This window comes from Falco cherrug, chromosome 4 (assembly GCF_023634085.1).
Source record: "Falco cherrug isolate bFalChe1 chromosome 4, bFalChe1.pri, whole genome shotgun sequence".
NCBI lineage: Eukaryota > Metazoa > Chordata > Aves > Falconiformes > Falconidae > Falco > Falco cherrug.
Window position 1 is genome coordinate 91,165,036 of NC_073700.1, and position 16,308 is coordinate 91,181,343.

At 39.6% G+C, this 16,308-nt stretch overlaps 1 protein-coding gene across 6 annotated transcripts in view; it reads right to left on the bottom strand.

Annotated features, from left to right (window-relative positions):
* Positions 1–14,951, bottom strand: part of SUGCT (succinyl-CoA:glutarate-CoA transferase) — a 337,849-nt gene extending 322,898 nt beyond the window's left edge. For 2 of the 6 annotated variants that reach the window (XR_008732070.1, XR_008732071.1), the window contains exons 1-6: positions 14,708–14,951; positions 10,920–10,971; positions 10,749–10,822; positions 7,119–7,204; positions 6,269–6,319; positions 511–631 (exon numbers count right to left, since the gene is read on the bottom strand). Coding sequence is in view for 3 of the 6 variants with exons in the window: in XM_055709366.1 (XP_055565341.1) it covers positions 511–631; positions 6,269–6,319; positions 7,119–7,204; positions 10,749–10,822; positions 10,920–10,971; positions 14,708–14,864 (541 nt within the window). In the remaining 3 variants the exon portion in view is untranslated. The remainder of the gene's footprint in view (positions 1–510; positions 632–6,268; positions 6,320–7,118; positions 7,205–10,748; positions 10,823–10,919; positions 10,972–14,707) is intronic. The other 4 variants (XM_055709366.1, XM_055709365.1, XR_008732068.1 and 1 more) reach the window with 3 other exon arrangements.
* Positions 14,952–16,308: the final 1,357 nt, after the last annotated feature.

Genomic DNA, 16,308 nt, shown 5'->3' on the forward strand with positions numbered 1-16,308 from the left:
TTCCCCAGCATTTATAAGGTACCTACAACTGTTCTACCATTTCAGTTATCAGGCAACAGAATGTAGTGTAAAACTTCCACGAACATATAACCACGCAACTGTGAAGAGAGAGGTGCTTCAGTAACAAACACTAAGGTTACCAGACTGGAAACCTGCAATATGTAAACGGATACATTAGGACTGCTGGAGGCAGGGGGAAGAAACTTTTCAAAATATCTGAGTTTTCAGCTAGTGCAAAGGAAAATCCAAGCAGCCCTGCCAACCCTGGCTCCTTTGAAGTCAACAGGAACATTCCAGGCTGGCATGGTAATGCCACTGTTGAACAACTTACAAGCTGTCGTCATGGTTGCTACCTCCCAATTTTTCTATACCTGTTTTTGAACTGAACAAACTCTCAGTCTTTCAATTTATCTTAACTGACATCAAAATAATATACTTGTATATTACCACATGACTTTTAAAACTTTTCCTGAAATAAAGGAAATAATTAACACAAGCAATTGAAATTACCTGTTATTGAACAGTACACTATGTGAGGAGCAATCTTCTTAATGTCTTCATAACCTAGACCCATTTCAGCCAGTTTCCCAGGGATGTAGTTTTCCACGAAAACGTCAGACACTGCTGCAAGCTTTAGAAAAGAAAAGGACAAGTAAGATTTGTTAATGAACTTCCAAAACTTCAATAAATTCCTCATGTAACTTAATTTAAAAATCTCACTAATCAAAATGGCTCCAGTCTTTCTGACAAAACTTACAAACCTAGAGAGATTTTTCTTTACCTGTTAGACTGTGCATCTCTGCAAACTACATATTAGAGACACTGCATATCTAGAAAGACAACTGTCAAAATCCTAAAGCAACTAGATGAAACTATGATAAAATTACATTATCGGTATCACATCAATGTCCCACGACTTGATGATAGTTTACAGAACAATCATCACCTTTACACCTGCCCTTAGCTTGAGAAAAAGAAGGGAGAAAACGTGAAGGATAAAGGTTAATATATTCTATCTCTACCATAGAAATAAACTTACAAATTATTTTTCATTTTAAAATCATTGAATACAATTATTGTAACAGAAGACACATATCTCATTTCCTGCATGTAGAAACAGAATAGCGAGCCCAAAAATTTTACTGGGTTAAAATGAACAGTCACCTCAATTAGAATAGTGCTGTCACGCTCTGCAATGCGACTTTATCCATCGCATCTAGATCAATGACCTAGTCCAAAAATCCACTGAAGTTAAATAACATATTAACAGGCTTTAAGTTGCATCTTTTTATCTTATAAAAGTTAAAAACACACATATACAAGTTTCAAGACGACTAACACAAATTAAGAACTCCCAAAGCAAAAGAACCACACACTGAAAGATATATGCCTTGGGGCCGTTGAGTATTTTTTCTTGGTCGCACCCCACTCGCCCCCTGGAATTTTTGGAACTATTCCCTGACAGGTACCCACGTTTGTGCACACATTTTTAAGCATAGCCTAGGACATTTAGTTTCTTAACGCTATTTGCAGCTGATGAGCGTCACGTTCTCTGAAACTACCATGTTGATGTCCGCTTAATACATACAGTATATTAGACCAGCTTCTATAAACTACTGTCATCATAACAACAATCAAAAGCATTTTTTGTTCTAGCATGCAGGCTGTTCAGCTGAATGTAAGGCCAAAGAGGGTGCCAAACCAGGAAGCATTTTAACAAGAAAAATAGAAACTGATTCTTATTCAGACAAGGTACCACACCACTTAAAAATGGGTCAATGGGATGCATGAAGGAGACATTAACAGAAATGAAGTTCAGCATACAGTAAAGGTGCATTTTAAAATATGTTATCAACTATTTTTAAAGTTGTTATATCAAGAACCTGTAGGACTATAGCAAAATGAGAAACAGTCTCCAGATTCTTAATAAGCATTGCTGGGTTTCAACGTGGACAGCTGGCTGGTTTGTTATTTTGCGATTCCATAGAAGTGAACAGAACATAATTTCATGGAAGTTATTAAATAACAAGCATTTGTCACAGGAAGGTTTTCAAGAAGATCCAAGTTTCCACAGAGCTAAAGTATTTGCTAGTAAAAACAGAAGTAGCTCAGACTGATCTACAGCTGTCCCAACCCTGTGTGCAGGACAGCAGATGAGGCCACCAAAGTAAGGCAAGTGGAACACAATAGGGGCAAGCTCTTTATTCTCTAATAGTATGCCTTTATGCAAATAAAGTCAAGGGGGTTTTCATTTTCTTTTTAAATCCTTCACAGTTCATACTTTTCCAACTGGTAATGCTACAGCATTAGCTTAATTCATTCAAGAGACAAAATCAGATAGAGCTTTTGTATTGTTTTCACTGGAACTGTATAATCTATCCAATTTGCAATGATTATATGGGCTAAAATGGTTTGAGAGTTGTTGTTTATCTCATACGAAAGAGCTACTACGAGCCACTGAGGAAGAAAGCATGACATACAGTACTATAACATAAAAAGCACCACACCTTTGGGCTTAGAAATATACATGGGATGGCGACAGCGCTAAAGTCTGATACAATGACTTGGGCCCAGTTTAGCAGTATATCTACTCTCCGAAAGAAATGAACCTGAGTTTTCAAGACATCCTACAAATGCTGCGTCAGCTCTGCTGCTAAAGTTTTCATGACGCTTGGAAATAGTCTTCAATGCATAAAGGCAGCAGTCTGTGCTTAGTACTTTTTTTAATGCTCACTGAACCAAGCATAAGTACCCAGGGTACTACCACTGCAGAGAACTGGATTCAAACTCTGATCCAAACAAACTGTATGCTCTTAAAACTCAAAGGGATTTTCCATCTCAATGAGGGTTTAAGTCCACTGTCAACTGAAATGTCACACTTCCACGTCCTACAAAGTGCTCTGAACATATCACTTGTATTTAAACCTCTACTAACAGAGCAATACAACACAGACCTGAGTTGGAATACTACGTATTCCAGATTGAGCATATCAGTGTCCTATGTCTGTGCCTCAGGAAAGAAAAAAAAAGACATCATGCATGCCAAAGTAGTCATTAAACTGAATTACAATAACAAATAATGACAGTCCTAACTTTAAAAAGCTAACTAATCATACCTTTTGGAAGTTTTGTTTAGTTTTTTAGTTTTGTTTTTTTACAAAATCTCCACACAAAGGAGAATGTGCACACTCACACACACACTGTGTATTTGCATGTGTGAATAGTTTGCTTTATCAAGTGAGACAGCATGCATGAGATGCTGACCTATCAGCTAAAGGTAATGAAAGGGAAGGAGTGCCATCAGCTCCCAACCAATGGAATATTCCCAAATTCTTCATGAATAGAGAAGTTAACCAGTTAAGGCTAAATACTCAGGAGAAAGGTATCATCCTCAAGGTTCTTAAAAGAAGCTTCTGACAATAACTGCTGAATAATGCTCTAAAGAGATATTGAGCCGTATTACAACAGAAGGATGTCAGAGCATGGGACTGGTGCACATACCAACACTGAAGTGAAAAAAAAAAAAAATTCATTCAGGCAGACATACAAATATTTGGGAAGCAGTTAATAGCAAGCCAAAAGCATTAGGAAGGAAGACAGGGCTACAAGTGGCACAGAATAAATAAACATAAAAAAGATGACCAAATAATAATTTTGTGGGAATCATCTAATCTTGTAATTATGAAAGAGCAGACCTTGAACAAGCATTTTGTAGTGCTGTGCCAAAGGAAGAAAAGCAGCCAGGACTCCTGATAAAAAGATTTCTTCAGCTTACTTGATACTACTGACTGAGTTATCACAGCTGTGCTTTTGTCATATACCTGAAGACTCTCTACTCCTTTGTTTTTAGTATTCTAACCATGCTACCTTTCTTAATGAAAATTTATAACTTTATTACCTTACTTTATAGTGCTTAGGCTCAGGACATGATTCATATTTCTGTATGAGTAACCAGTGTCACAAATTTGAATTTCTTCTTGCCATCAATCGCTTTACAGACACGAATACTATTTTTCATAGTAACAATTACATTGCTGAAAAACCCTCAATTCTATACACATCTGTCCTGATGTTTCCAGGAGACAACTGAAAACAAAAGCCTGTTATAGATAACTTCCCTTTACATATCCTTTTTAACAAAACTCCAAACAGAAGTAGTTATATTCTGGCTCCATTTGAGATGCAATAATGGAATGTCAAGACCTCTGCACCAAATACTTCCAAAAAACTACCACCCTAAATCAAGCAAAGTGACAACTCCACAAGTAGAGTCACATTTCAGTAATGCCTCATCACTTCAGTCTACAATGTTGCTATATCACAGATAAGGATGCCATTGATTTAATGAACAGAAAGCTGTAATGGTTATGAAAGCAACTCTTCTTAAAAGAGTAACAAGCTAAGAAATAACTTTCTCACAGGAGATTGCCTCATTTCCACAGCTAGTGTGGTAAATATTTAACAGTTAGTTCTCTCACTGGTGATTCCATAACATCACATCTTAGCAATTAATTCTCCTACACTGCTTGACTGTTTCAGTGACATCAAGCTAAGGGAAAAATTAATATTGCTGCTGGCAGGAAGCATTTGTCTGTAGCTCTAAATACTCTTACTGCCAGCTATCCCATCTTCAGCATCATGATAGCTCTACACTACAGTGATACAAGAGATCTTACTAGCAGGAAAAGGGTGGGAAGCCCAGCACTGAGCTGACAGAAAGGATGCACAAATGAGAGAGAAGAAAGCTGATAACTTTGATTCAAAAATTATGTGGGATTTGAACTTAACCAGATACCTGAGCCTGAAGTACAGAAGCTGTATTGCAAATTCTTAAGTCACCAGACACTCAACTCCACGGACCATAAAAAGGTTCTCCATATCACAGGCGGAAAGCTATACATTTAAAACGAGAAGCAATCAGTAATCTTCCTGCACAGATGTCAAGATGAGAAAAGGGAAACTTCCTAACCACAAACAGTGGCAGTCACACCATAAGCTCAAGCTGAAGCCATCTTTTCTCCAGCTTATCCTGACTCAAAGGCTCAGCTGCCTTTGATTCTTCAAACAGGGCCCAGTTCATACACATGAAATCAGCGAATGTTTTGCAGAGAGTACTTTTTCTTTCACCATTTTTAAGGGTCAAATAACAAGATACTCTTGTGCAAGAGGAACAACTTCTATTTAGAATGTAACTAGTTTATCCAAAAAAAAAGAAAATCTGCATTATACCATGCAAAATTATTCCAAATGACTGTATCCATTTCCAAAACCTTTAAAAGATAAACATACAACTTCATAACAAATCAGCAATAAATGGTTCTGCTCTGCAAATAGAAAAGACACTACAGAACCCTTGGGTTATAAACTCTAAAGAGATGCTTCATGTGGAAGTCTTACGTAGCTGACAGGGAAGAAAAAAGGTAAAAAGTACCAGACAACTTAATCTATTTGCATTTCATGCAATATTCACAACAAAAAATACTACCAGACAAATTCCATTTATTGCAGGACACATACAGTCTCACTGTGATAAACTGATTGGAACTGATATTGAAACAGACAGTAACAAAAGCCAGCTCACCCTCTCAGATGTGTTGGTACTGCAGGGCTAAAACCACAGCGTTGGCAAGTAGAAGGTCTTGTATTTTTCAATACATAAACAAGGGATGACAAAGTGCACAAGTTCCACAGAATGTGAGATGTGATACTTTTATTAATTTTTCAATGGAAAAATGGATCACTCTTAAAAGACCCTTACATTCTGAACTCAAGTACTGAAAAAAGAATCAAACATCAAGTTTACCTACAGGACAATATTTCTCAGAAAGACACACAGCAACAGAAGACATGAATACATTGTAACATTCAAAAACCTGCAAACACTGGAGCCCAGTATCTCCTCTTCCTAAACTGCTCACTGACTTCATCAGATCAGTCCAGCTTGAATCTTTCTTATGAAGTAGTACGAGATCACATACAGCAACAGTAAAAGGAAAGCACTAGGCTGTTAGACTGTTTCCTCACAATATTTCATTTGAGACTTTCAGTAACATTTTCATGTAAATTTTATATCTAAAATCATTAGAAATTACATTTAACATTGAGACCAAAGGAACAGAGCACAGAGGCTATATACCGTAATGTAACAAATTTTCTTAACGTACCTTTTAAAATTATATCAGATATCAAACTAATACTTGAAATATAGAGTTTATTTTTTATTACTCAGGCTCAAAATAGGCACAGTTTTCATGCTATCAAAACGTACCTCTCTGATAAGTTTTACTCCTTTTGAATCTTTCACGTTGATAGCTATACTCTGAGGATAAAAAAAAAAATACAACAGTAATTTATGTGAAAGCCCTTCTGGTGATTATCAGCCTCTTCTAAACATAACCAACAGTCAAGTTTCACACTACAGCTAAATCAAATAAGTAAATATTTACACACACACCACCTCTCCCTGCTAAAAGAAATTGTTGGTAAAGCAAGCAGAAATGTCTCACCAACATATCAGACAAGCACTGAAACGAGTATGGCAGATGCACAGCTGGAAGCTGCACTGCAGTCTGATCACTGTATGTTTGCAGAGCAGCTACTGCAAGCATGCATGGGTACACCAAAAACATTTGTTTCAATGGCAGCAAGCCATTAAACAATTCAGACATGTCGTGAAACTTCATCTTAAACCTGAAACTTCACAGGCTACCTTTAGCCAACCTAACTGTGGTATGATGCCTGCTTTCCTCCAGCTCCAGCTACCAGCTGAAGCAGGTCAACTGAGCTGATGCCCCTGAAAAAAACTGATCCTTCGAATAAAATAACCCTGACTTTCAGCAGTGTTCATTTCCAGTCAATTTGCACCACCAGCTGGGGACATTCAGGACCACTCTTGCTTTTTGCATTTGCCTCAGCTGACCACAGCACCATACAAGGTTTGCAGCCTTTTTTGTTCAAAGGAACTCTTTGGTTTTTCTCCTGAAACTTATTCATCACAATTTAAGGCCAATGTAACTATTGCTCCATTATATATGTTAAGAATCAAACAAAGAACTGTTATGTCTTCAGTTGTAATTACAGAAAACATTGGCTAATGTTCAATGCCACACTCCACTTACCTTTTTATTTCTATTGACACTGAGAAAATAAACACTTTCTGTTCCAGCAAAGGGTGGACCCCAGGCTCTTGTATCATCACCAGCTCCTGAAAGAAATGCCAACACATTTTCATATTTGTCCAATATCCCACTGTGAACAAACAAAAAGAATAAAAAGTTTTCCCCCAACATATTTAAACCACCTAAGCTTCATCTAGCAGGCAGGACAAGAATTAGTTTTTTATATATATATATATATATATATATAAGGATATTTATATCAAAAAAACACCTAAAAGTGAATGTGATTAAGCAAAGTGAACACAGTGCTTGCTAGTGCTGGGACTATTTTTAAGCTTTAAAATATTACTATACAGCCACAAACCACCAATGTATTTGCAGGTTTTTGGTTGTTTTTGTTTGTGGGTTGTTTTTTTGGTGTGGTTTTTTGTTGGGTTTTTGGTTGTTTTGGTGTTTTGGGGTTTGGTTTTTTTTTTTGGGGGGGGGGGTTGGTTGTTGGGGTGTTTTTGTTGGTTGGGTTGTTGTGTTTTGTTTTTGGGGTTTTTTTTTGGGGGGGGGGGGCACCCAGGGGGAAGGTGGAAGGGGCTTTTTTGTTTGGGGGTTGTTTTTTTACCTTAAAGCACTGCTACAATGTCACTCTTTAAGGCAATCCAGAAGAATTTAGCAGCAGCTCTATCCCTGCACCAAGTCACACAGTGCACATGGTCAACAAGCTATTCCTGAAACACTCTGGACACAATGTCAAGACACCACTGATCAGCAACAACTTGTTAAACTGCACGCTGCTGAACACCAACAAAAGGAAGCAATTGCAAAAGGTAAGATGGCATTAAAGCTGCTGCAGACATTGATGTCAGTGTATGATTTATGCTTAATTTCCAATTTGAAACCTTTCTTAAATGTCATTAAGACTGGCAATTATTTCAATTAGAATTAAAGCTAAATTTAAATTCAGACATAATCAACATCCCGAATTCTAGCAAGCATGCACATTCCTACATCTATTTCAATAACTAGACTTTATCTACTTGTTAACTTCACGTGAGTAAAAACTTTCCTTAGTGAGGCAACACAGAAGACTCTTTGATACTAGCACAGACACAGAAACAAGCTGAAGGTCTTACACCATATAGCCACTGTCACAGTTGTGCTATACACTGCAGTAACACAAAGTAACACAGTCCACAGTCTACAGTCATTTCAGATCGACTGTGGTAGAAGTTATACAAATGTTTCAATTACTTATCAACATCTGTACTGTTTAGTATGTCAAAGGACTAGTTTGGTTCAAGCAGGAAGCTTGGGGGGCGGGACGGGAAATATCTTTCTTCTGTATATTACCACTTCAAGCCATTCAAAACAACACATTTCAGTAATACTTTCCATGCAGGATGCTACTGTGGCTACTATCCTTTACAGATTAATACTCCTGTGAAAGTAGATATCCTCGCCCAGAAAGAGCCAATTACTCATGTTCTAAAATGTTTGAAATTCAGAATTCTCAGGCTGCCCTTTTCCTTCAGTCACAAAACAAAACTCTAGGACCTGGAATGCATACCTCCAAAACCATTACTTCATACCTAAACACTGACATTTCTCCATTCCTACTACCTAGATACTTGCAATTATACCACTGTCAGACTCATCAGATAGTACAAAATAGATGCAGCTTCTGCCCTGCCACAAAAGTGAAAACATTTGAAACAATGGTGAGTGATTAAGGATGACCCATAGGTTGATGTGTGACTTCGGTTAGACATTCTACATTTTGTTAAATGTTCAAACTTCCAATATTTCCTATTTAAAATAAAATAAAGGCGAAGTAATATGTTTTAGTATCTCAAGTGTGTAATTATCTTCACCAGCTCTTTTCAAAAGTAATAATACCAAAAAAGAGAAACTTTAAAAATGGAAACTTCAAGAAAGAAAAAATACACGAAAATTTGCAGCTGCTGTGGCATAATTTCATGCCTCAAATGCATGATGATGTATAAAACTGAAAGCCAAATGCAGGAAATATTCCTAAAAAAAGACCTGAATGTCATGCAATTTTTTAATCTTCTTGTATGGTCTTAAGAACTAGAAAGTGTAGCTATTCCACAAGAATGAAGCATTTTTTATCATTACCAATCCTCAACAACTCTTAAATTAAGAAGCGTATGTTCTAAATGGGAGAAGAAAACCATTGTGTTAAGCTCAAATACACAAAAATAAAATTAATTCTATTTATGAAGTTAATTACCCAGAGTCCAATCAGACTCAGATGGAGCTACAGAAGTTTCTGCATTTGAAACTACACGCTCACAGCTCACTAACCTCAGACACTTTCAGCACTAGCATGAAGATTTTCATCCAAATTCAGAAATCTCCCTTTTCCAATGAACTTCCATCTCCACCTATACAGGAATATCAGATCCTGGACATTAAAGATGAAACTACCTCTTGCAGAAAATAACTTTTGTTCACTTTGCACAATTCCAAAGAAAAATTTATCCAACAAGGTAATTTTTAATTAACAACCTGAAACTGTGCTGCAATATTAAAATTATTCTCAATAGAAAGTTGATAGGGAAGGGCAAGTCATCTTATACTCTACCAGTCAAGACGCTTGCCTGCCCCACTAGATCTGTATAATATTACACAAAAGCAGTGCTAACAAACAGTATATATATATTTTTAAATGCTCATATTACCTTTCTTTCCTGTAATAATAAAAATGAAAATAGAAGAATAGAATGTGGAGTCTATTTCCAAAATTAAAGCACCTGTCATTTTATCAGTATTCTAATCCTGAGTAGTAAAATGTATTCCTATTTAAAATTATCTGAGACATTTTGGCTCAGAGGGAACCGAGCTGAAAATTCTTAATTCCCAAACGGGAAAAACACCTTTTCTGTAATTCTTATGTAACTAATTGCTGGAAGGATTTGTGTGTATGTCAAATATTGCATGTCAAACACTACACCTAAAACCCTGTTTTAATCCTCAGTCCTCTTACCACATGATAAAAAAAAAACACACACACACACACAAAAAAAAAAAAACCAAAAAAAAAACCAAAAAAACAAACCCACCGAACACCTAAGCATTCAGAAGCCCAATTTACAGTCTAAGCAAAGTCCAAACAATTCAAACAAAATCAATTTAGCTTTGAGTGATGGAATAAGACACTTTATTAAGTGATGACTCAGCACTGTTTTGTACATTAGTATCTGAAAAAGCTACCTGACCTTACAACTTCAACTGTTCTCACACTGTTTTCTAAATACAGACATCGACTACTGATCAAAACACACAGGTGGAGCACAGTGTTAAATTTAAAGCCAAGGGATCATACAGGTATAAGCAAACCTCCTAATAACTAGTTTTCTACCACATCAGAAATAGTATGAAGATATAAAATGTTCCCAAAACTTGAAAACTACTGGCTCAAAAAAAAACCCCAATTAAATAGCTACAATTTTTTCTTAGAATGATACCATACACACAGTCACCAGAAACACACCAAACAGATACAGTAATGTCTTCAATTTTGCATTCTGTCATGTATCACTTAAAATACATCAACAAATAGTTGCTGAACTACCCCACATTCTTATTGTATCTAAAATAGATACATAAAAATCTTACCTGGTCTTTCCACTTTGATAACTTCAGCCCCTAGATCTCCCAAATTCATTGTGGCAAAGGGCCCTGCAAGCACCCTGTAATATTAAAAAAAAAAAAAAGATTTTCTTAGGTTTTCCTATCTGAAAATTTGCATCTAGACAGACTGTTCCAAATTACAGACAAAATACAAACCTGGTTAAATCAAGAATTTTCACACCATCCAATGGCTTTACATTACTAGCACCTGACAAGAAACAGAAAACAGTAACTTACTCCTCAATATTTTTAAGATATGTTTCTTATTGGTAATCTGAAACACCTCTTATGACATTCTCAACACCCTCCCTCATCTCCTTCCGCAAATAAAGGATAATAAAGCTTTCTGTACAGGTAGGTTATTAGGAGTTATATTATTATTACATTAATAAAGCATTTCAAAGTTGGAAAACCTTCTGGTTACCATTGCAGAACCTATTCTAAACACCTAGCAGTTCTACAGTAAATCTACTTTTTAGAGATATTCTTATATGTTCCTTCCACAAACACCCATATAGCTTTTAAAGACTAATCTGAAGAAAGCTCCAATAAAAGCACAGCAAGCAACATCAGAATGACACAAACTAAAACTGAGTAGCAGACCAATGTGAAGCACAGTACCCTCACAAACTGTTTTGACCTGCACAGACTTACGCACTTGCATCACACCCACACAAAAATAAACTACATTTCAAAAAAAGGTTACAAAACTGAAGACAGAACATACAAGCCAAGGAAATACTTGTTTTCCTATCTGTAACTTTCAATGGCAGTCGCACATGCAAGATACAAGGCAATCACAACGCTTTCCTTCTTTCCAGCCTGGCTAGCCCTAAAACAACAGGGGTGGCACTGAGTGTAACAGACAGAGCAAGCAATCCCATTGCCTAGACCATAGGTTTGCCCAACTCTCTCTTGGGTGACCTTGGGTTATCTTCTGCTAACTTTCATTGCAGGATGGGGATAAAAACACTTCACCGCCCTGTGTGAATGGTAATTTCATTATTTTTTGGAAGGTGGTCTCACATCACACACATACACACAGGAAATAAAGCACCTAGCTGGTAACACCATAAAAATATAAAAATTGTGCAATAGTAACTTCTGATAAGCATCTTTTTGATGTTTGTCCAGGTCAGAGAAAGATTTAAAACACAGTGAAAAACCAAACCAAAACATAACAACAAAAAAAAAACCAAACACCCACCAAATCCAAAACAAACAAACAAAAAAAAATAATTCAAGCACAGGCTTCTTTACAGAACAGGAAGGAGAAAAGAAGCACAATCCCTCAAAGCATGCAGGGCTGCACGGTGCATCTCCCGAGTCACACAGCAACAAATGCCTGTGTCACCTGCTCCACACTCCCTCCGTCAGACCTGAGCCACCCTTCAGTAACCCCCATAACTCTCCCACCTACCTTACAGTATATATGGTAAGAAGCTGATGGATACAGAGAGATACATGCAATAAAAAAGCTACAGAGACATGAAGCAGCACTAGGAGTTCAAGGCTTCTAATAAAATGTTTTCATTCACTGTACTGCTCTCAATGAGAACACTTGCATCCCATTCTTTAAGACATTTTCCTCAAGTATTACAAACCGCTCCAAAGGGATTTAACAGGTTTGGGTTTTTAATACAATATCAAGCAGCATGCTGAAAGTGAGCTTATCTAGAAGCAGCCATCTATTTGGCACATTTCAAAGCCTTTAGGTAAAGTCAGGCTGCTACCTCTGTTCAATGCTGCACACTGCAGTGTTCCAGGTGTTGGACAACACTTGTGTTTGTCCCAGGTAAACACCACAGATTCTGCAGCATAACCTCAATTTTATCAAGTTGGCTCTAGCTGAGCAAGCACTTAAGCATATGCTTGTCTGTTAAGGAACTGAGTGCACCATTTGTTTCACAACAGCATTACTTTGTTTACAGAAAATATGTAAGCAGCCACTTTACTGAAAAGCACAGCTCCCTAAAAAAAAAACAAACAACCGAACATTTAAGTCAACAAAAAGAGCCCATCTTCCTCTATTCTTTCCACATCTTTTAAAGCTATACTCTCTTACTTCAATGGCTCATTTTTTCTCCTCCTGTAAGTTTCTCACAGATACACTAGGAGAGAAATAGCAACTTCTCAGAGCCCACAGGTTTTCTACCTGTGGCTGTTGTAGGAATCCATAAAAGATACTTCTCAGAGAAGCCTATAAAGTGTTAAGATTAGCCTGTAAATACACATTTATGCATAACTAAGACTGATGGATTCTTACTAATTATCGTATCACTGATGTCAGATGTCCACAATGATGAAATGCAAGAGAGATCAAAAGCTTGCTTTTGAAAATTGGAGAAAAAATATAAAATAAAATAGACTGGCTAGCCTCTTCAAACTGGAAAAGCACAGATATTCACAAGAGAAAACACAGAGGACCTAAATTTGCATTCTAGCAAGATACTTACATGGCTGAAACGATTAAATGTTTCAAACAATTACAAAACAATGCCTTTTGACAGAAAAACAGCAGTTCTGGTACACTGATCTCGAGTACCAGAGTGCTACCAACCCCTCATTGCAGGAACAATAGGAAACAAAACCACACCACAAACAGAAGAGATCCGAATTTATCAGTATTGACAAGAGCATCTTTTTATTTAATTTTTTCTCCTCTTCACTAGCTTCCTATCAGGTGCATATCTGAAGTTAAACTTTTCCCCACAGAGCGTTTTTTCTCAGAATTCTGGCTCAATGTTTTAAGTTCTCCAAAACATTAACTCACATTTTCTCTTGTAATTTTACTATTAATTATTCCAGTAACTTGATGATTGAAAGAAAAATCTACTCTCCCAGCTCTAACTATATATTATTTGTAAACTCTTTGAGTCTACTGCAAATTGGACAGTCATACATCTTTTATAAGTAACTTTGACAAAGAATAAAATAGATCCACTTACTCTCAATACGATTTAAACTCTTTCGTTAAGCTCACTAGGTTGGCCCGAGGTTGGTCTAATGGAACAATATTAGTAAGCAAGCAACAGAGAAATCATTCTATAGAAGAAATATTAATTTTCAGGTCCTATTCCCAGAAAAACTTTCCTTTATGCTTGTAAGAGACAGAAGAGGACACTGAGAATAAAGCTGGTTAGTACATTTCATGGTTTTGCACCAATACAAAGTAACAGCAAGCAAATAGATTCCATTCCAATTATGGAGGGCATCACTCCGTAAGTCTATCATCTCTACTTTGATTGCACAATCAATAGTTTTTAACTTATACCTCCAGCGAGTTACCATCAAGTCCATCACTACCGTGAATTCACTAGCAATAGGCGCACTCTGTGCATTCACCTTGGGAACCCGAATCCCAAACTTTCCCTGCTTCTAATGCAACCAACACAACTGTTGGTGTATTTCCACATTAATTAGGTAACAGAACAACCCGAGAGCCAGAAGAGAATTACTTTGCTGCAGCTCAGCTTTATTTTGATTCGTAAAAACAAAAAAAAACCAACCGCAACCCAAAAAAACAGACTGCACGAAGTTTCCCAGCCCTTGGGAAACGAGGCGCAGGCGCGCGCGGCAGCGGGCTGTCCCCTGCCGCGAGCCGAGGGTGCCCCCGCCGGCACGTGCAAAGTCCAGCCGCGGTGACCTCGGCGCCCCCCGCCCGCGCACCCGCGTCACCCACCGCGCTTACACAGGCCCGGCCGCCCAGCGACCCCCTTCGCCACCCCGCCGCGGCAGAGGGGCGCAGGTAACGCGCCCAGCACCTGCGCTGCCGGCAGGGCAGCTCCCCGCCTCGCTGGAGGCCACGGGCGGCCGCAGCGTCCCTCAGGGCTCAGCGGTCCCGCCCGCGCCGAGGGCCCCGGCCCCTGCCGGCCTCGGAGCCCCGGCGGCACTCGAGGGCAGGGGGAGGGAAGGGCAGGCTGAGGAAGGCGCGGCACGGCTACCTGCCGGGGGAGCGCCTCCGCTCCGCGCCCCGCCGCCGCTGCTAGGGGAGGCGGCGCTCAGGGCTCTGGGGCAGCGCGGCCAAGCGCTGCCGCCGGCGGCCGCGGGGCACAGGCTCCTCCACAGCCCGCCGCAGCGGCGGTTCCTTCCGCCCAGCATCTCCGCGCTCCGACGCCCGCCGCTGCAAAACCCACGGCCGAGCGCGCCAGCCGGCGCCGCGCAAGCGCCAGCGGCCCAGCACTCCCCTGCCCGCACCCGGGGGCAGCGCTGCAGCGTGGGCGGGGCGGGGCCTCCTCTCCGGCACCGCCCGCCGTGAGGGCTGGCGGCGCCGCCGGGTGCCGCGCTCCTTCCCCACCGGGGGGCTCGGCCGGGTTCGGCTGCGCTGGGTTCGGCTCGGCTCAGCTGGGTCCGGCCGGGCTCGACTCGGCTGGGTTCTGCTGTGTTCGGTCAGGCTCGTCTCGGCCCGCCTCGGATGGGTTCGGCCGGGCTCGGCTCGGCTGGGTTGGGTTTGGCCGGTCTCGGCTATCGCTCAGCCCGGCTCGGCTCCCCCGGTTAAAAGCGCGTTGCCCCTTCTGTTTTTCTTAGCGTGGCAGGTGGCTGGGCTCTATAAACGAAGCGTCGTCTTGCAGCTGCCGCGGCAGTAATTCTAGATCCCGCGTAATAAACCACGGTAGTTATACAAAGTAGACTTGAGGGTTCTTTCACTGCCACATCTAGCTGCTGGGTAAGCCACTGCTTGAGCGCTAGGAACTTGGACATCCAGTTGGGTGTACAAGCAGCGGCATACAGCGTTGCTGAGATGGAATAAAGTAAAATGGTATCACTATCACAAGGTAGATCCTTCATCTCATTTCTGCTTTGTGGAAGGTGCAGCGTTATTTGGACGGTAAGCTGTACCTTCAGTGGTACATAGCTACAGAAGGGTTAGCTTGAAATAACCTTTACCCAATTTTTCCCTGAGCCTAAGTACTTTGAGACTATTTTTAGTTTGTGTTAGCACAGAATGGCAGGCTTGTTAGAGGAACACTATGGTGTCTTCCTGCTCTGTAATAGGATAAAAAAGCCTGCATGGAGGTTCAGCATTTATTGACCAGAAATACATTGTGTAAGGATAAGACAACAACTGCATCTCAAGAGCAGCTGAAACTTCTGACTGCTTGAGAATGAGCATAACGAATAGCCCAGGCTTAAGAAGTGTTGTGTGTCAGGTGGCCTGGATGCTGAGGAAGATCCATAGAGAAAATCTTCTACATGATGTGTTTGTTGACTGGATACGCTGTGTAATGAAAAGTATGACGTGGCTGCTTAAAATCCTAGAAGCAATTAGGATTTGTCAACAAGAAGAATTAATCAGCAAAATTATTCCAGTGTAACTCAACATGTGTGTAACAATACACATTTCTAATTTGGTGTGAAAGGGGTTAAAATTAAATGAAGTTGTCCTTTTCTGGAATAAGATCAATCAGACAAATTGATGTTTATGTTGGTAAACTGTCTTGTGTAGACATGGCATTCTGTGTGGGCATCATAAGAATAGAAAATTGGTCACCTACAGAAGATAAAACAGTAAAGTATTAGCAAAACTTCTAAGTGAGCAGGTTTA